This window comes from Aegilops tauschii, chromosome 3 (genome assembly GCF_002575655.3).
Source record: "Aegilops tauschii subsp. strangulata cultivar AL8/78 chromosome 3, Aet v6.0, whole genome shotgun sequence".
NCBI lineage: Eukaryota > Viridiplantae > Streptophyta > Magnoliopsida > Poales > Poaceae > Aegilops > Aegilops tauschii.
In genome coordinates, this window is record NC_053037.3 from 126,056,284 (window position 1) to 126,075,763 (window position 19,480).

A 19,480-nucleotide genomic window follows, 5' to 3' on the forward strand; every position below is an offset into this window, starting at 1 on the left:
CAGAAGGTTGAACAAGGAGGGGGGGAGGGGGGGGACTACGAACTCACCCTGGTAAGAGCCTTCCATGCCCGTGATGATTACTTCTGGAATTTTTGCCTTTTTCCTCTGCTTTTTCTCCTACTTTCTTCAGTCTTGCTCATCCATGGCGGCTGTGGGGGAAGGGGAGGAGGGGTGGGGGAATAGATGGGATGGATTAGCTAGTGATCTGCGGGGTGGAGGACGAAGGGAAGAGGAGGGTGGGGTGGGTTGGCCAGCTGTAAAGCAGGCACGAAGCTGCATAAACCCTGTCTGGGTTTAGCTTCTTCTCCAACCTAGCAACCTTTTTCTAGAGCAACAAACAAGGCCCAGAACAAACAAACAGGCAAAAAAGTAGGAGGTGGGGTAGTTGGGCTGACTGTGTTGGCAGAAAAAAAGAGCAACAAACAAGGCCCAGAACAAACAAAGGCCACAAACAAGGCGCAGGAGGTGGGGTAGTTGGGCTGGCTGTGTTGGCAGAAAAAAAGAGCAACAAACAAGGCCCAGAACAAACAAAGGCCATAAACAAGGCCCAGCAGACAGGTAGCTGGACTGGGTGGGTTGGGTGGGACGAACAAAACAATGCAGGCCGAGAACAAAACAAACAAGTCACGCGCGGGGATCGGGATCAGGAGTGTTTTGTCTTTGTTTTCGTAAGTGACGTCACACCTAGATGTGAGATAGTATCTCACATCTAGATGCAACACAGACAGACCCTTCTTAAAAACATGCATCCTAGTGATTTACATAGGATGGTTACCATCCCCCAAAACTAACTTTAGCATGCCCTAACTGCATTAGAAGAAACGACAACTGAACGTATATACACAAAAAATGACTAGGACAGGCTTGAGTATGCAAAATATTACAAGGGCCACACAAAGGTCAGCATCTGGAGTTAGCATTACCAGTCAGGGGAAGTAGGGGTCCTCCTTGTTCTGATATATCGCAAAAAGCTGTTTTGAGTAATGAGCAGCGATCTTCCGACAGAACTCAAGAGCATCTGGATTGTATTTTTGCAAATCATCGACAGTTTTCTTAGGCGGTCCAAGAGCATCACCATCCAGAAGAAACTCTGCTATGTGAGATCCCCAAAACAAAGAAAACAATTTGCATCATGAGACAAACAGAAACTCTTATTGAATTCTAGCACTTGATCTTCTCTTATGTTTGGAGCAATACATTGAAAAATGAAGACATAAGTAAATACTACATATGCTTGATGTGTATTATTATTCAATCATCACAAAGAAAATCATGTTAGGTGCTGTAGTATTTGTTAAACCATTACAGCAAATAGACCAAAAATTAAACTTGAGAACCAGAATAAATACACCACCAATGAGTGCTAGTTAGGACATCCTGTATACGTGATTACGAGGATCCTTAACAGTAATCAAGGTAGCTCAATTTTGACACCAATGTAGTCTGACAAGGCCCTACAATGCACATGGAAAACCGAGGTACTTTCCAAATAGAACTGAACATCGAAATCAGTGTAAGGCATGGTCAACACATCAACCGTCATGAGGGATGTCTGTTAATCCACTGAGAATCTCTTCTTACCTAAAACTGACCTTTTGGAGTAGATAAGGTCTCGATGCAAGTTAATAAGTCTCCTTCTGAAGTCTACATTTTGCAGGCAACTAGCGGCATGAATAATGTTGAGGTAAAGCTTAATCACAAATGCAGCATGCAAAATTGTGTAAACTAATTATAGAGCTATCAGTTACAGTTTGTACTAGCACTGCATACACGCAAGTTAACTGCACCAAGGCATACCTAACAGCATCCATCTGGCTAAATCCTTGTCTGTTATGCACCATGCTGGCTTTTACTGACTGTTCTTCCTCAGTTTGCTTTCGGTAGAGAGCGCATACAGCTTTCAAGCAAAGTTCATCCTGTTCAGCAAATGCTGAGAGCATCTCTGCCTCGTAGTCCCAGCCCTTACCATTAGCATTCCTTTTGCGACGTATCTCATCCATAACATCTTTATAGTTCACCTGACCGTCAGACTCTTCTGGCTCAACAGGCTCTTCATTATAATTTTCTGAACAATCCGCATCATCTATAAATCCTTCCATACTGCTGGCTTCTGCTGAATCATCCTCACTCTCCCCATACTCTTCACCTAATTGATCATCATCTCCTCTCCCCCTCTTGTCCCTCATCTTCTGAACCACTTCACGAATGACAATTCTATCATCCTCATCTTCAATCCCTGCCTCAGCTACACATGGCACATGCTCTGGAACATCCTCAGCATCATCTTCATCATCACTGAGTCCACGTAACGAACGCTTTCCACTGGGTGTAACACCCAACTTCTCCTGCGCTTTACCATCCTTGCCATTCCAGTCCTCGTCATCGCTATCGCTGGTAATCACCGCTTTACGCTTGTTGCCTCTAGGCATAATCGAAACATCATCGTCTTCAAGACCCACATCAGCATCCTCAATCTCATCTTCGCCGCCGCTCTCGCCAGTCACCGGCGGCACTGTGCCGGCAAGAAGGCTCTCCTCCGCGCTACTCCTAATGGCGACGCCAACAGCCATCCCCTCCGGCCCGCCGTCACTGACCTCGGCAGAACCATTCACCAGATGGCATCCCACTGAGTTTTGCTTGTTTCCGCCGAAACCCTCGTCCAATCGGCGGAAGGTTGGACCCTGGTCGCCTGAATGATCCATTGACTGTACATTGGGTACGGCCTTCCTGAAGCGCGTGTTCTCGGCTTCGAGGAGGGAGACCCTAGCCTCCAGGTCAGAGATGCGGGAGGCCTTGGCGGCGAGCGCGGCCTCGAGGGCGCGGACCTTCACCGCAATCTCCGCGGCGTCCATCTCTGGCGACCGCGGCGCCGGCGGGTCGTGGCGGCAGAACCCTAGCGACGGATTGGCTGTGGAGGATAGTCGGCTGCGTGTGCTTCGTTTCTGTGTGGGAGGGATCTCGGAGAAATGGGGAGAGGATTTGCGCGGAATCTCGGGAACTCCCCGCTCGTTGGCTCGTTGCAAAATTTCTGTCATTACGTGATTCGCTCTGTAAGAAAATGGTAAGAGGATTATCATAAAATGTTCACATTGTGTCAAATAAATTAATCTTGGTCATTTCTAAAATTTTGTTTCAACCGATGAAATTATGTCGTGGTGACGGTGCAGCTGGATTAGGTATGGTGTTAAGGGACCGAGTAGGTATTTGTGTTCCACTTTTTTCCTTTCCCCTCTCTTGCAATGCGACTAGCGAAAGCTTTCCTTCTCTCGATCTTCACCGGCAAACCTGTGGATTCGCCTCCCCATCGTCTGCCGTTCTAGCGGACGGTGACGGGGGAGGGGATTTCTGGTGCCTCAGATCCGGCTAGTAGATAGGTAGGGTTTTAGTCCTCGCAGAGGCGGCGGTTGGACGAATAGCGGTGCTTCTTCTTCGAGTTAATCTTCCGGGCTCCGATCCTCCTCAAGTTCGTCCATTGGGACGGATTAGACGGAGCTCCGACGTAGATTCCTGTCAGCTCCTCGGGGCGGCGAGGTTAGGGTTTCTTGTCGTGTATACGCAATGGCGATATTTCATATCAGGTTCTTCAGATCGATTTAAGGATTCAACGGCGACGACTATAGCTCCGGGGCGCTGGTCCTTAGGGGCACGTGCACGAAGACTTTCGACTATCATCGACAAGGTCAGGCCGGCGGCGATATGGGAGCGACGACTGCAGCGAGTTCTGGCGACAACACAGGAGCAAACATTTGGTGCCTCTGGTTAGATGATCGGTGCCTTGCCTACCGTTTACGGACACGTCGGACGCGTCGGCAGATATATGGTGCCGTCAGTTTGATGATGATCGGCGTTTTTCAAATGATAGACAAGCCGTTGCGTATTCGCGAAAAAAGAAGATGATGACCGGCGTTGGAGTTGCACTGACGCTTTAGCACCTGCATGCTTTATTGCTGGTCTTGTAGGACCCCCACAGCTCTCGAGATATGTGGCTATTTTGGGGATATTTCTTTGGTCTTAGTAGCTGTTTTCCTGTTTTGTTCCATTTGTTGCTGTGCTACTTTCCTAGTTTTCTGCTACCCTCAAAGCCACATTTGCGATGAGTTGATGGCAGTGCTACGCCACTACTGCTGCTGGGTTCTTCCGTGTTTTGTTTTCAGAACAATTGGACCCACCAATGCTATTGCACTAAAGAAGAAAATAAACTAATGATCGCTGTTATGGCCGGTTTAGCTAGGCCCACCGGACAATCTTAGTCCACAAGTTATTTTAGGTTAATTCTTATGCAAGTTATCTAGGTTATAAATATAGGCTGTAAGACTTTTTTTGGAATTAAGCAATAAGAATATTATTATCCCTATTGCCCGGCTCTCAAAGGAGCCGGAACCCTAGCCGCCTCTAACTCTAGCCGCCGCCGCCATCCTCCTCCTACGCGACGGCGCCCAGCCGCCGGCGCGCCCTCCTCCATCCTTCCCCTACAACCTACGGAGTAGGTTCGGTAGGATCCCTGGTTCTACCAATTTGGTATCCAGAGACTCGGGTTCGATCATGTCGTCATCAACACTCACGCCGCCGCTGCCCATCATCACCACCGCCCCGATGACCACTGCCGGGTCCCCAACGCCGCCGGCCCCGATCACCTCCGCGCCGCCGACAACCTCCATCTTCATGCCGGAGGAGATGACCAGCACCCTGCGGGACCTCGTGACGGCCGTCCAGGGCATCTCCCTGTACTTGGTCGCCCTGCACACCGCCCTGCCGGCTGCGCCCCCCGCCTACAGCCACCCGGCAACGCACTGGCCGATCCAGAACACGTCGGGCCCGAGCGGGACGCCCCTGCTGCCGTTCCAGGCGGGCTACACCGGCGGGCCCCCGCCGCCGCTGTACCTGCCCTGGTACTCGGTACCCGCGGCGATCGCCGGGGCCCATCCGTCGCTCCAGCCGCCGCCCGCCCCAACGCCGTCCTAGCCGCAGTGGCCCGCGCCAGTTCTCGCGGCGCCACCCGCGCCCGCCCCAACGCCACAGTGGCCGCACTGGCCCACGCCGGCCCCAGCCGCGCCAACCGCGCCGGTCCAGCTCCCACCGCCCAGCTACGGACTGGGCCAGTCCACACTGGGAGGACTTCCGATCCAGTAGGTCCGGTTTCCGCCGTCACCGTCCCCGATTCCGGCCTGGCTAACCGGGACGTCGCCACCGCCAGTTTACACAGAGGCCGGGGACCCACCGGTACCCACGCTGCAGTCTGGGGCCTCGTCCGGCTCCGCGGGGGCCTACGACGGCCTCCCCACCGTTGACCGGGCGCCGTCATCATCACTGCTCCGCACCGCCGAGCCGGTCGGCCATGGCGCGCCGACCCAGACGCCGCCACGGTTCGCCAAGATTGATTTCGCCACTTATGACGGCACGGAGGACCCGCTTAACTGGCTCAACCAGTGTGAGCAGTTTTTCCGTGGCCAGCGCACGCTCGCGTCGGAGCGCACTTGGCTGGCATCCTACCACCTCCGCGGTGCAGCCCAGACCTGGTACTACGCCCTCGAGCAGGACGAGGGCAGCATGCCCTCTTGGGAGCGCTTCCGCGAGCTCTGCCTCCTTCGCTTTGGGCCTCCGGTTCGCGGGAGCCGCCTGGCGGAGCTCGGCCGCCTTCCCTTCACCTCCACGGTGCAGAACTTCACCGACCGTTTCCAGGCCCTGGCATGCCATGCGTCGGGCGTGACGGCGCAGCAGCGGGCCGACCTCTTTGTCAGTGGACTTCCGGATCACATCCGCGTGGACGTGGAGCTTTTCCAGGCCCTGGCATGCCATGCGTCGGGCGTGACGGCGCAGCAGCGGGCCGACCTCTTTGTCGGTGGACTTCCGGATCACATCCGCGTGGACGTGGAGCTTCGGGGACCCCAGGATCTCCAGTCGGCCATGTACTACGCCCGTGCGTTCGAGCGCCGCGCGGTGGCCATCCAGCAGGAATCACCGTCCCGGACCGCTGGGTCGCTACCCGGGCCGGATTCCGCGCAGGGTCGGCCTGCGTAGGCTTCTGCGGCACCCCTCGCCGCGACCGCGACGCGCCCGTTCCGCCGGCTCACCTCAGCCGAGCTACTCGAGCGTCGCCGTCAAGGGTTGTGCTTCAACTGCGACGAGCCCTACACGCCCGGCCATGCCTGCCCGCGACTCTTCTACCTGGAGGTTGCAGACTACATTCCGGAGGACGCCGTCGCCGTTGACCTGGCCGCCCCAGCTGTCGAGAAGGTGTTTGACGCTGGTTGATCGCCTCGAGGAGTTCCGCAAGCGCTTCCCCACCTTACAGCTCGAGGACGAGTTGTTTGTGCAGGCGGGGAGAAGTGTTATGGCCGGTTTAGCTAGGCCCACCGGGCAATCTTAGCCCACAAGTTATCTTAGGTTAATTCTTATGCAAGTTATCTAGGTTATAAATATAGGTTGTAAGACTTTTTTTGGAATTAAGCAATAAGAATATTATTATCCCTATTGCCCGGCTCTCAGAGGAGCCGGAACCCTAGCCGCCTCTAACTCTAGCCGCCGCCGCCATCCTCCTCCTACGCGACGGCGCCCAGCCGCCAGCGCGCCCTCCTCCATCCTTCCCCTACAACCTACGGAGCAGGTCCGGTAGGATCCCTGGTTCTACCAATCGCCCATACGCATAACAACATTCTGGTATAATCATCAGTAGTCCAATTGACATATTATTAGGGATAACACAGGGAGAGCAAGGTACGCGAGCCGAATGACTTCAGAACAACAAGAGTGATGATGCCCAAACCTAACAAAGAGAAATCCTACAAAAGAGTACCATCAAGTGGGCCAGTTATTGGTTGGATGTGCATGAGAGTTTATCAGTTATCAGATAACATTCTAACCGCGGCATCCAAATTACTCCAACCAATAACTGATAACACAACTATTCGATGCCCCAAGCATGCTTCGGCCCAATAACAGCACATAATTTCTCCAAGTGGACACTTTGAAAACAAATCAACTTTACTGCACTTTCCTGGCTTCTGCCCAGGGCTTCCAAAGACCAAGGCGGTACTTGTGGGCAAAACTCAAAATCAACTTCCTCTGCACCATGGCAAAGAAACCGAATTAGTAATTTAATTCAAGCATAATTTAATCATAAATTAACCGCCTGGGATAGAAAGGAAATTAAACAGAAGAAACATATCACAGTAAATGTTGATGATGGCAAATAGCGGCTAGCGAGCTGTGAGCTATCTTTAGAATTTGTGTGGATTGGCAACCTGGATATGTCGAATATCTGAAATGCTTCTCATGCACTCGTTTGGCTGCTGTTATTTAGAACACCGATCACTGTATTTTACAAGCAATTGGAACATCTACCAAATGTTACGCACACATTTACAAGCTACCTACTTCCTAAGAAATCCAGTGACGTCCAAGCTTTGTCCGTTGGTGCTGCTATTTCATGTTGACTATAGTAACTAGAGGAAACAAACAAGTACAAAGTTGCTACCTGAATGTTAGTGCACTGGAATCTCCTTTCCTGGCTACCGTTTTTATATCTACAAATTCCATTCTAAATCGGGGACTCATGGAGCATGTTTGATAAATCTGTTCGAACTTGGTAATATGTTAAAACAGTGCCAGTTGTACTCCTGGTCCAGCAACAGCTCTGGTTGTATGCTTGGATAGAAAATGTTGTCTAGATAACATGTACATTGTCTAAGGGTTTATTTGTACAGATTCAGGGAGTTTCCACAGTTCTTGCTATGTGCAGCCGCAATTTTTATTTAATTCTAACGTGATTATTAATTAAGTTCTTGATCAGAACCATTCAATTCATTTATACTGACAGATGTAGTAGTATGAACATTTTTTTAGATATGATACTTATTTTCTTAACATATTAGACTCATTGAGCCATTCTGCAGCTTAAGAATAATAATACACAAAGAAACTAGTTTGGTTTCCTCATCTCAGCCTATCAGGTTTCTGCTCCTAAAGATGTTCTCAGAATTTCTTTATATACTTGTTTCATGTTATGGGACAATGCGCTAAGCTTAGATACTCAGCTAGATCGGTAACATTTTTGTTTCCATTCACACTTTTGCATACGGTTGATTTAACATTCTATACATGGCAAATCTTTATGCTTACATATTTATTGTTGTAATCAGCGTGTGGACGAACATAACTAGGAGGCCTACCATTTCTCATAGCTTTGGAAGCAAACTGGACCTCACTAAATAGAGCTGGGATGTTTCTATTAGACGTCTGGTTTAGTAAAATGCTATCTAAAGCCTGAATACGACATTCAGATTAATTTGGTTCAGTTTACTTGTGCATTTCCTACAATTATAACATTTATGCAGGGTCGTCTTTTAATCACCTTTTTATCAGTCTCAAGTTAACTAAGAGTTTTGACATTGCAGTCCCAATTTTTTTTCCTAATTTTGTGGCAATTGTTCATAAATGCTGGTTATTAGGACATCACTATAGGATATGTCAGGGACTTCTTTTATGATAACTTTGATTTTAAACCCTGGAGAGGTCTTACCTGGTGGAAACGCCGTCCAAGGACCCATCACATGCTAATGAGTTCCACACAGGTATGACACTGAGTCAACAATGTGATGTCCGAACCCCGGTTTACAATGGCGGAGACAGGGGGGACCAGCAGGGGCCCTGGCCCCCCCTAACATCCAATATTTGCTGCTAATTAGCTAATGAACAGTGGGTAATTAGTGAGTATTTGCTGCTAAAAACCTACTTTCCAATGATTTGGCCCTCTCCAACCAGTTCTAACAGCCCTCGGCCCCCCTGATAATATTTTCCTGGCTCCGCCACTGCCGGTTTACTCTGGCATTTGCATGCTATCCTAAATCATGCTATTGAACATCTTAATTGGTTCTTTCTGGATATGTGTGTGCCAACTTATATGCAATCCTATGCCTAGAACATTAGACGGATCAAGATATTTTGAACAAAATTGCCAGACTTCCTCAAATTACTTCATCAAGAAGGGTGGGGCCTTTGTGTTCGTGCACATGAACCATCTAATACCAAACTAAGCCGATGGCTCTTATCCAAGCATCACAACATTGGAGAACAAAACCTAACCAAACTATACATTTACACAACGAAATGCCCCAAGAAGCAGGGTGTAGCCAGCAAAACCACACCAATCCTTCTCTGAAACTACAAAGGACACACCAATTAAATCAAAGGAATATCTTGAGCAGGGAGGAGACTAACATGCTTGCAGGGGACGCCGAGTTTCTTGAGCCGTAGCGTGCGGGTCTCGAGCAGCCTCTGGAGATCGCCTCCTACGGCCTCCTCCAGCTTCGCGGCGTGCGTCTCCACCCCCTTGCCGACCCCATTCAAGAACTCCACCACGCCTACCTTGGCTGCGCACAGGAATCCCAATCCGCTTCACCACGACGAACGGCGAAGAAAGAACCACGAAGGTTACGGGTCAGGAGGAAAGTAGCTAGGCGGGTGTACCTTGGTAGGGCTGGGAGTAGAAGGATCTCGCCGGAGCTCCGGCGCCGGGGTGGAGGAGGAGGCGGCGCACATTAGATGCACAGGCCAAGGCCGCCATAGGGGAGACTGAGGGCTGGATCCTTTTTTTTTGTTCACAATCTACCGAGGGGTGGATCCTCAAACGCGCACCCTCCAGCGCTTGCGAATGCCTATTAGGCCGGGCCAGTTACGCGATTTTCTTCCACCAGTTTCCTGACCGGTTTTTTCTTCTGCTTTTCCATTCGGTTTTCCCCTGATTATTTTTATTTTTCCATCTTTTATTTATAGATTCACTATCATTTTTCTAATTTGCGAGCGTTTTTGAATTCACAATATTTTTTGAATATATGAGAATTTTTTTCAAAATTTATGAATTAAAACAAATCATGAAAACTATTTGAATACACGAACATTTTTTCATATCAGAACACTTTTAAAATTAGTGAACATTTAATGAATTAAAAAAAAAGAACACTTACAAATCTGCAAAAAAATTGTATTCATTTTTTTTTCAAATTCGTGAACATTTTTTAACAATTGCAACATTTTTTGAATCCACACTGATTATAAAATCTTGAACATTTTTTGAATGCACGAATATATTTTGAATTTGCAAAGTTTTTAGTATAGAACATTTTTTGAATTCATGAATATATTTTTTAAATTTGCAAGCATTTCCCAAAATCATGATTGTTTTTTTAAATAGTATTTTTTGGATTCATGAATATTTTCAAATTTGCATACATTTTTATATTCGTGGATATTTTTTCAAATATGAAGACATATTTTTGAATTTTGCTAAAAATGAAACAATAAAAGGAAATTTTAAAAACGAAAAAAGAATCTAGGAAAAAAGGCCTCGCGCCCGCGCACTCGATCGACCCATCAGAAATGGGGTACGTGTTTGCTAGCCTCCCATCCCGTAATGTGGGGACTACAATTGATATGTATGGCCCGCTGCGATACTCATAGTGGCGCTCGCCCGCTATGTAGAAGAAGATGGACCGGCTCATCACGAAGCCGTGAAGTGTTCTGTGCGGTCTAGGAACCTTCCACGCTGGTTTGGGAAGCTTCTGTATGGTTTTTTCAAGGTGTTTTTTGTATTTATTTTCTTTTTATTTTTTCCTTTTCATATTTTTAGTTTCTTTGCGCTTTTCAATGTTTTTTCTGATTTTTTTATTTTTATTTGTCTTTTTCACTGGTTGGTGAGGTGAGGTGCGTGGGTGTGGGAAAATATTACATGGCGGCCGGCGGCCGAGAGGTTGAGTATGTTTACTCCTCACATTCGCTCAAAGTAAAACCTAATGGTTATACTAGTTCGGCTTGTTTCGGTTTAAAGAAGTAAATTGGACTTTTTACTCGTCTAACAGGTTATAGGGGATCGGTTAGAGCTGCTTTTAGGCTAGCCATAGTGGGAGTAATTTAGGTAGTAACATAACGTACCCTAAGACATATATGCTTATGTGGCATGGAGTTAATGAGGAGAGAGGTGCTTGTGGTAACATAATATGTTACCGTAACATAACGCACCCAAATGCAAAATGAGTCTATAATATAATAAATGAAGGCTTGCATGACACTATATTTGTGTTACTACCCACTATGATGGTAGTAACATAGACTAATAACATGCATATATTACTAGTCTAAGTTACTACCCACTATGACTAGCCTTAGGAATAGTTATGAGTACATAGCTTCGGATGGGAAGGAAAAGATCGTTCGCATATGTTGCCTCCGTGAGTGGACGTCAACTCTACATTGGTGTCCTTGTATAATCTGCAGCCTGTAGCAATTTTATTAGGAAAAATTGTTCCGATCGACGAGCTGACGGAGCGTACACACGGCGCGTCTACGTGCAGTTGCGCTCCACTCGGACAAGGAAGAGTCTTGTCCGGCTCTGCCTGCACGTAACGTGAACCATCATGTGGTAATATAACGAGTACTAGTAGGCAGATATAGGTACAGAACCCCAAGTCTCCTACCCGACGCTTCCTCATATCGATCGACATGGACATGACCAGGCAGCTACCCGAGGACATGCTCCTAGACGTCCTCCGCCGCCTCCCTCCCCGCTGCCTCGCGGCCCGCTGCGTCCGCAAGGAATGGCGCGCCGCCGTCGACGGCCACCGCCTATTGCGCACGGACCTTCTCCCGCTCTCGCTCGACGGCGTCTTCCTCGAGCTGCGCGACCCGGACCTGCCCCTCGAGCGGATGGAGCACCCCATGCCCGCGCTCTTCTCACGCCGCACCACGGCGCGCCGGATCGCCGCCAGCCTCGACTACCCGGACACCCCCTCCGTGTTTGACTGCGGCGTGCAGGACTGCTGCAACGGCCTCCTCCTCCTGCTCTGCGGCCACGTGGTCAACCCTGCCAGGCTGCAGTGGGTGGAGTTGCCCGCAGCGCCGCCCCGGTGCTGCGATCTCTGCATGAGCGGTCACTACCTCGTGTTTGATCCGACGGTGTCGCAGCACTACGAGGTGCTCTCGGTCCCGGACATACTGTCAGGACCCCGATTCTAAGTCACATCGATCTAGCATGTAACACATCATATCACTTTGTGGCCTCACGCACGGTATTCCCACGGGTGTCACCTTACCTGGCCCGGAACCGTTTGCGCCTTTTGGCTCACGTATATGATAGTGTCGCTAGTATCCATATGACAGAGAACCTGGGCCGACATGACTAGTCGTGAACCCAAAGTGGCACTAACTTACGGGGACAGTCATACATGAACCAACATCGAACGTGTCGGTCATCAGCGTGTGAATCCGGGCTGTAGCAACTGGGCTAACAGGACTCCGGGAACCCGGGCTGTAGCAGGCTAGCAGGACTCCGGAAGACACCGCGTGACATTTCCCCGAAGGGACAGACACATGAACGAAGTGGATCACATGCCGGCCAGTCTAAGTGTTCCGGAGCAGTAGTAACTGGGCTAGCAGGACTCCGGTAAACCGGGCTGTAGCAGACTACCATGGCTCAGTGGAAGCACTAGACTACATTTCTCCATAAGAGAGGCTACCAAGGATAAACAACTAGGTTGTCGAATCCACACATACCAAGCATTTCAACCATACACACAATATGCTCGATATGTGTAAATACAACATGGCATCACAACAAAACTCTACGACTCAAAGTATTTATTCATTAGGCTCCAAAGAGCCAAGTATTACAAACATGGGTCTCATGACCCAAAATATAGAGCATACAAGCAACAAGCACATGCGGAAGCTTAACTTGCCTGAATACAGACAACTATAAAAGAACAAGGCTGAGAAGCCTGACTATCTACAAGATCCTGCTGAGGGCACAAGATCGTAGCTGAGGTAACAAGCTAAACGTCGAAGTCCACGTGGAACTACTAGCGAGACTGAAGTCTCTCTGCAAAACATAAAATAGGCAAACGTGAGTACAAATGTACCTAGCTAGACTTACATCAAAACTATCTACATATGCATCGGTACCAACAAAGGGGGTGGTGGAGTTTGACTGCAGCAAGCCAGCTTTGACTCAGTGGCTAACCTGAACTACGACTGCAAGTAACTCTTTTGAGATGGCGCACACGAGTCCACATATTCACCATACAATACACCACTATGGATCCGCTCCCGTTAACCTACGAGAACGCCATCCATAGCACTCACGCTTATCTTGCGAGTTTTAGAGTATCCACTTCAAGTTATCTATGAACTGTACAGGCAACCCAGAAGTCCTTTACCGCGGACACGGCTATTCGAATTGATCATTTATAACCCTGCAGAGTGTACTTCTTCACACACGCTCTCGCCACTTACCACCATGTACACGTCGTGTATCTCGGCAACCTTCAAGCGGAAGCCTGGCGAGGGAGTCGGTCACGACCTGACTAACCACACAAGTCTCTAGTCCAGGTTTATCGCCTATTCGGGTTCCATCCGCAAGGAGATCCGGCCGGGGTGTCGCTCACGGCCCCAAACGATGTGAGAAGGGTTCCCAAGCCCACCATCCGGGTGCCACTTGGTACACCGTGCCACTGTGCCTAGTCTGTCCCAAGCCCACCTGTACCGGGTGCCACTTGGTAGACTACTAACACTACCTACAAACACCAGAAACTAGTTGCAACTCCTGGACAGAGATCGAGTTGGTTAATAAGTCGAGAGAGCTTGGAGCGCCCGGAGCCCAATGTGTGGTAGTAACTGTTCATGGATCACAAACACAGAACTCAGTTCCTTAGGACGGCTGCAATGAGACAACCCACCATGTACTCCTACATGGCCTCTCACCGCTACCTTTACCAAATCGTGTTCACACACTTGGCTCTCAACAGCAGGACATGTTCACCACATTCCAATTCATCCCCGATGAATCAGACCTGACTCAACTCTAAGCATTAGCAGGCATGACAAACAAGTATGAATGAGTAGGCACACCAGGGCTCAAACAACTCCTACTCATGCTAGTGGGTTTCATCTATTTACTGTGGCAATGACAGGCCATGCAGAGGAAAGGGGTTCAACTACCGCAGCATGTAACAGTTGAATCATTGTTGTCCTAATGCAGTAAAAGAGAGCAGGAGCGAGAGAGTGGGATTGTATCGGAATGAACAAGGGGGTTTTGCTTGCCTGGCACTTCTGAAGATAGTATAGTTCTTCATCGGTGCCATCGATCTCATCGTCGGAACCACGTCTACTGAGAGGGGACAAATACCAGCAAACAAGGAAGAATACAATCAATGCAATGCACAATATGATGCATGATCATGACATATCAATATGTTGTGATTTAAGCTAATGCAACTAAAACCAGAAGGGTTTGAGCTAATTTGAACCAAGGGTTCAAATTCAAACTCAAGTTATGAATTATAATGTGCATTATCATGTTTTGATCTATACAGCAAGGTTAAGTTGCTTTGTCATGCATGAAAACAACATAAATGGATAGATTGGATTTTTCTGATAATTTTACATATATAATTTGTTTCATTTGAAGTTACGGTTGAATTTCTATGAATTTTTAAAGTTTAGTTTGTTTTCTTAAATTCATAAATCATTTCTGATTTATTTTAAATTCCAGAAAATATTTATGACGTCAGCAGTGCATCAGCACGACATCAACAAGTCAACAGAGGCTGACCAGGTCAAACCTGACGACCGGGTCCCACATGTCATTGGCTCACTATTTAACTGGGAGTTAATCCCGTGTTGACTGGGATTTGACCCGCTGCGGGGCCCGCCTGTTAGTGTCTGTTAGGGGGGATTAGTGGTGATTAGCGCCTAACTAAGCGACCACGTCAGCCCGCCGGAGTTTGGCCGGCGGCGACCTCAAACTGCGGCGGAAACTCGCCGGAAAACAACTACGGGGCTCGGTTTTGCGCGTGTTTTGCGTCTACGGGTAGCTGAAGGTGCGCCGCACCCAACTGGGCGAGCGACAGCGGCTGGAGTGGCCTGTACTCGCCGGAGACGAGCTCGCGGCGGCGGCCAGAGTTCGGCTCAAGCGAGTCCGGGGCTGCAGTGCTCGGGCGAGCAAACGGAGTGGCTAGGCATCCTCCTGGAGGCGCCAGGAGCGTATTTGTACCCCTGGAGCGAGCAGGAGAAGCTCGGGAGCACGGGCTCGCCGGTCATGGCGGACGGCGGCCTCGGGTGATCTCAGGGCTGCGGCTAGAGGGCGAAAATGACGCGGGGAAGAGAGGGGAAAACGGCAAAGCTCACAGGGAGGTCGATGAGTAGCTCAGCGTGCTTGGGGACGCTCGGAGGTCGGCGAATCGAGCGACGGTGTTCGTCGGAGCAGACGAGGAAGATGGCGACGTTCTAGGGCCTCCGGCGTCGTACAGCTTGGTGGAGAGGACGAGGGGAATGCGGCGGTGCTTCTGGGATCAGCGGCAGGGCGAGGAGAGTATGGTGGCTGCATCTACGACGAGCGGCGGCGACGGCCTCCTCTCGGTGAGCACAGAAGCGAGAGGGGGAGGGGATGAGGACGAGCGGGGGTGGGCGAGAGAGTTGGGGTGATGTGTGGCGTCATCCGGATGCTTGGGGCAGCGGCAGGAAGCAGGAGGTGGCGGGGCGCGTGCCGGCGTGCCGCGGCCACACGCGCTCTGTCCTTCTGGCGCGCCGAGGAAGATGACTAGCAAGGTGGGGGTGGGCTGGGCCGCTAGCGGGCTGCGAGGTGAGCACACACTCTCTCTCTATCTGCTTTCCTATTTTCTTCAGTTTTTCTATTTTTCTTCTCTGTTTTGATTTAGTTTATAAACCAAATCATTTTTATAATTCCTAAAAATAATTGTGGGCATTAACTGAATTATTACAGAGGCCCTTAGGTATTTTCAGAATTGTTGGAGCATTTAATATTATTTATAGAATTTAAATGCCCCAATTCAAATACATATGATTTAATTCAAAAATCCAGGATTACCTAGAAAAATGTGCACCATTTTTGGCAGAGGTTTCCACCTTAACCAAAAATCATGAACTTTTCTCAAGGCATTTTGGATTCTTTGAAAATTATTTTAAGTTGAACCTATTTGGATTGATTTGGTGCTAGGGTTTGAACATCCCCATTTCAAGTTCCAAAAATTTAAACATGATGCAAGCAAAAAGCAAACACTAGGCAGTACTAGAAGCTAGGGATGTGACAACTCACACCCACTAAACAAGAATCTCGTCCCGAGATTCAAGCGTAGGGTAAGATGAAGGGGGGACACAAACTAGCATAATCTTCACGATCCAGGTTGCACTTCATAAAGGCGTTGATTCAATCACCATCTTTGTCTCGTCGTCTTGCTCTGAGAATTCCAGCCAACATGACAACGAGAGGAAAAGGAAACTCTGGAAGGATCGATCTTCTCGAAGATCGAACAACTCAGGATCAACTCACGGAATGAGACATAGCAACATCTCTCGAGCCGAGACACGAAGCACACATCTAGAGGGATGGAGTGGAACAGATGACGAGGGTTCACTAGGTAGACAACAATTCCACACCTAAGAGGGTGGTGAACGGTTGTCAAGTAGCGAGGATTTGAGTTGCCATGATACCATAACGAGACACCCTAGAGAAGGATGACTCGTAGAATTATCCCTTAAGTGGTAAAAAGATTTACTTTTGATTCAGAGATCAATAAAATTCTCTATACCAGCCTCGGGCAAATCTCAAGCAATCATTTGAAGGAGTTCGAAAGAATGACATACCCTGACTAGAATGGATGATGTGGACTACCTTGTTGAAGACAACGTAATGGATGATCTTTTCTTATCACTGGAAATGGAAGGGACCCATGGCAGGACCACTTTTGAAGATGATCCTGTATGAGAATTACTAAGGAGGCAGCCCATAGTGAAATGGCACAAAGACGGTGCAAGCTAGGAACAAAATGCAAATGTTGGAATGTTCCAACCATCATATCTGCCTGAGATTCAGATCTGGTTAGAAACAGGATACTTCAGACTCACATGTCTGAAAAGAAGAGTTGCAACACAAGTCGACGAGATAACGTTGCGAGACTCTCGGGAGATGAACTACGATAGCAAGCTCCAAAACATGAGCAGGTTTTGCTACACACCTGTGAACACACTGTCCTAGACAAGCGTGACCACGTGGCAGTCTTATAATAAAACACTACCGAGTTCAGGTGGGGAACCATAATCGAGGATATTGAAGTCCTTGCATAAGGCATGCTCTTAAGAAGGAACTTCCTTTCCTTGAACAAATCAATCAGTGGCTTGGTGTGCTAGGGGGTACATATGGAATGAAGATGATCAGTCTATCAGACCATAGAATACTTCGCACGGGCATGACTGACTTGGGATGATTCCAAAGGAAGCAAAAACAAACTTTCTCGAATTCACGGCGGCAACTTACATCTAATGCACGTGAATCAAAGGAAGTCACTCCTTTCATCCAAACATAGGTTTCATGAACGGAACACGAAGATAATGCTTACAAAAGTTTCCAACACTAGCTTGATGTTCAACATGAATCATGGAGGAGAAAAAATACCGCTGATGGGCTCAACAGCAACTCATCGGAATTTCCATATCACTGGACTTCCACCATTATGTGAACAATGTGATAGTATTGGTCAGACCAAAAGATGTAACAGTGTATGCTCGAGGAATCAACCACGAGTAAGACAACATTACAAATATCGTTGGTTCTGATTTGATTTGAAGATAGCCCATACTCAAATCAAAGTTTTGATAAGTCAATAGGTCCAACAACTAATCACAGGGACCAATCGGTGAAGATATCATCTTTCTTCAACAACCACACAAACACAAGGATATCCCTCTGAATATGAACTAAGTGGGACAAGCTTTCATCTTCCAACTCTCCAAGTTGTTGTTTAGCTTAACCAACTAGCTCAGGGTATCCGACACAGATTCTTAGAGAAAGGGTGGTTTACAAGAAACCAACTTGATCACGAGCTCAACATAACAGTCAGGGCCAACCTGGTGATACTTCCGAGAAGATATTCAAAAAATCACGAACCATCGATATGTTATTAAGCTCGAGAACAATCTTGCTTTTTAAGGCAAGACGATGGGATCAAAAGAGCAAGGGATTGATACAATCCTAACTCATTGATCGAAGAGTGCACCAGGGAAATGGACTAGGTAGCACGATCAATCTCAGGATGGTGATTCAGTAATCAGCATGCTAAGAATGAAAGTATTGTCCTTTAACTACCAAGCAACGGAGTTGCTAGGAATATTGATTTCACACATCACAATTCACTTGTCGGCATTCCGATCACAACAACACAGAGACCGAGGAATGAATAATGATGGCGAGAAGTATCACTATACCAAGAATTCATGAGATGGTGTGCAATTCCCATGACATTCTTGATATAAAGATGGTAATACTCCAAGGTAGAACAGAACAAAAACTGGATTGACATTTTGATCTGTGGAATACAACTACTTTGACCCAATCCTAGATATGGATGAGGTACTGGAGTTTGTTTTCTCCTAGTCATTCCGGAATAGAATGGCTTGACGAACCACAAGAGTAGAAGGCATCGATAACACGGATGGACAACTAGTCTTGACCAACAATTGACAGACGAAGGTCAGTTAACAACTAAGAAGGGACAACTCAAAGGAACATATCACTTTCTGAGTTGTGGATGCATAGATTTAGTATGTCAAACAAGTTCAACATATTTCTTCCAGATAATCCATGCAGAAAGGTAGGACTGGCAGATTCACAATGCAGAATGGAGAACTGATCAAGAGCACTCTTATTGTGATGTTTTGGTTCAACAAGGAACTTCTGCCATAAGTAGTTCATGGTATTGGAAGGAGGATTTACCACGGACCTCGAGGACTATCGCAAAGGTTACTAATATCCTAAAGGAACTAGCAAACGCTATCAACATGAGGTAAGTAGAGTGAATCTTGGGCTCAAGAACCCAGAAATAGAATGCCTACTAACTCAATGGCATCACGGGATGCTTTCGGGAATAATGGCTAGAATCATCACACTTGGGATACAAAGCATTGCTAGATTACTGGGTGGTTCTCTAAGACACCTAGGGTCATAATAATAGTTCCAGCATATATGTCGAGGCAATGGAGTACCTCAACAAACAGTTTAGTGTGCTTAATCTGGCCCACAAGGACATTGGAAACGGGAAGAGGGGATTTGCAAATGCATCAGAATATCTAGAAACCTGGGATGACTCGGACAACATAACGGCTGTAAATGCTCAAAAAGATTTGAGACATCCTGCAAAATTGTGGCATAACCACTCAACATCACAATAACAAGGTTCCGAGATCAACTGTCAACATACGGAAGTACTAGAAACTGAACCGAGCCTTGAATCCATCAATCTTATAAGTCTATGGATTAGTAACACGTGATCCTGATAGAAAGAAGAGAAAGCCAAGTTCCTTAACCCCGTAGGAAAGATAGGATGACTCGGATCAGAAGGGCATAAGGTAAAGGAGTAAAAAGAGCCTTACGTTCCCATCCACAATCAATTCCCTTATATAACTAAAGCATTTCTAGACT

The 19,480-nt window shown here is 47.8% G+C and overlaps 4 protein-coding genes across 4 annotated transcripts; 2 read left to right on the top strand and 2 right to left on the bottom strand.

Annotated features, from left to right (window-relative positions):
- Positions 1-835: 835 nt before the first annotated feature.
- Positions 836-4,581, bottom strand: LOC109776802 (uncharacterized). Its single transcript, XM_045234712.2, has 2 exons — positions 1,798-4,581; positions 836-1,090 (listed from the first exon to the last, which is right to left on the bottom strand). The coding sequence occupies exons 1-2, from the start codon at positions 3,075-3,077 to the stop codon at positions 1,072-1,074; spliced, it is 1,299 nt and encodes a 432-aa protein (XP_045090647.1). The 5' UTR covers positions 3,078-4,581; the 3' UTR covers positions 836-1,071.
- On the top strand, positions 4,543-6,295 carry LOC141042767 (uncharacterized). Its single transcript, XM_073511655.1, has 2 exons — positions 4,543-4,896; positions 5,131-6,295. Exons 1-2 carry the CDS (start codon positions 4,543-4,545, stop codon positions 6,016-6,018), a joined length of 1,242 nt encoding a protein of 413 aa, XP_073367756.1. The 3' UTR covers positions 6,019-6,295.
- Positions 6,296-6,660: 365 nt separating this feature from the next.
- LOC109776801 (uncharacterized) lies at positions 6,661-9,640 on the bottom strand. Its single transcript, XM_020335457.2, has 3 exons — positions 9,466-9,640; positions 9,217-9,368; positions 6,661-7,062 (listed from the first exon to the last, which is right to left on the bottom strand). Exons 1-3 carry the CDS (start codon positions 9,560-9,562, stop codon positions 6,982-6,984), a joined length of 330 nt encoding a protein of 109 aa, XP_020191046.1. The 5' UTR covers positions 9,563-9,640; the 3' UTR covers positions 6,661-6,981.
- Positions 9,641-11,493: 1,853 nt separating this feature from the next.
- Positions 11,494-12,006, top strand: LOC141042768 (uncharacterized). The gene has a single exon (XM_073511656.1). It carries the CDS (start codon positions 11,494-11,496, stop codon positions 12,004-12,006), a length of 513 nt encoding a protein of 170 aa, XP_073367757.1.
- The last annotated feature ends 7,474 nt before the right edge of the window (positions 12,007-19,480 follow it).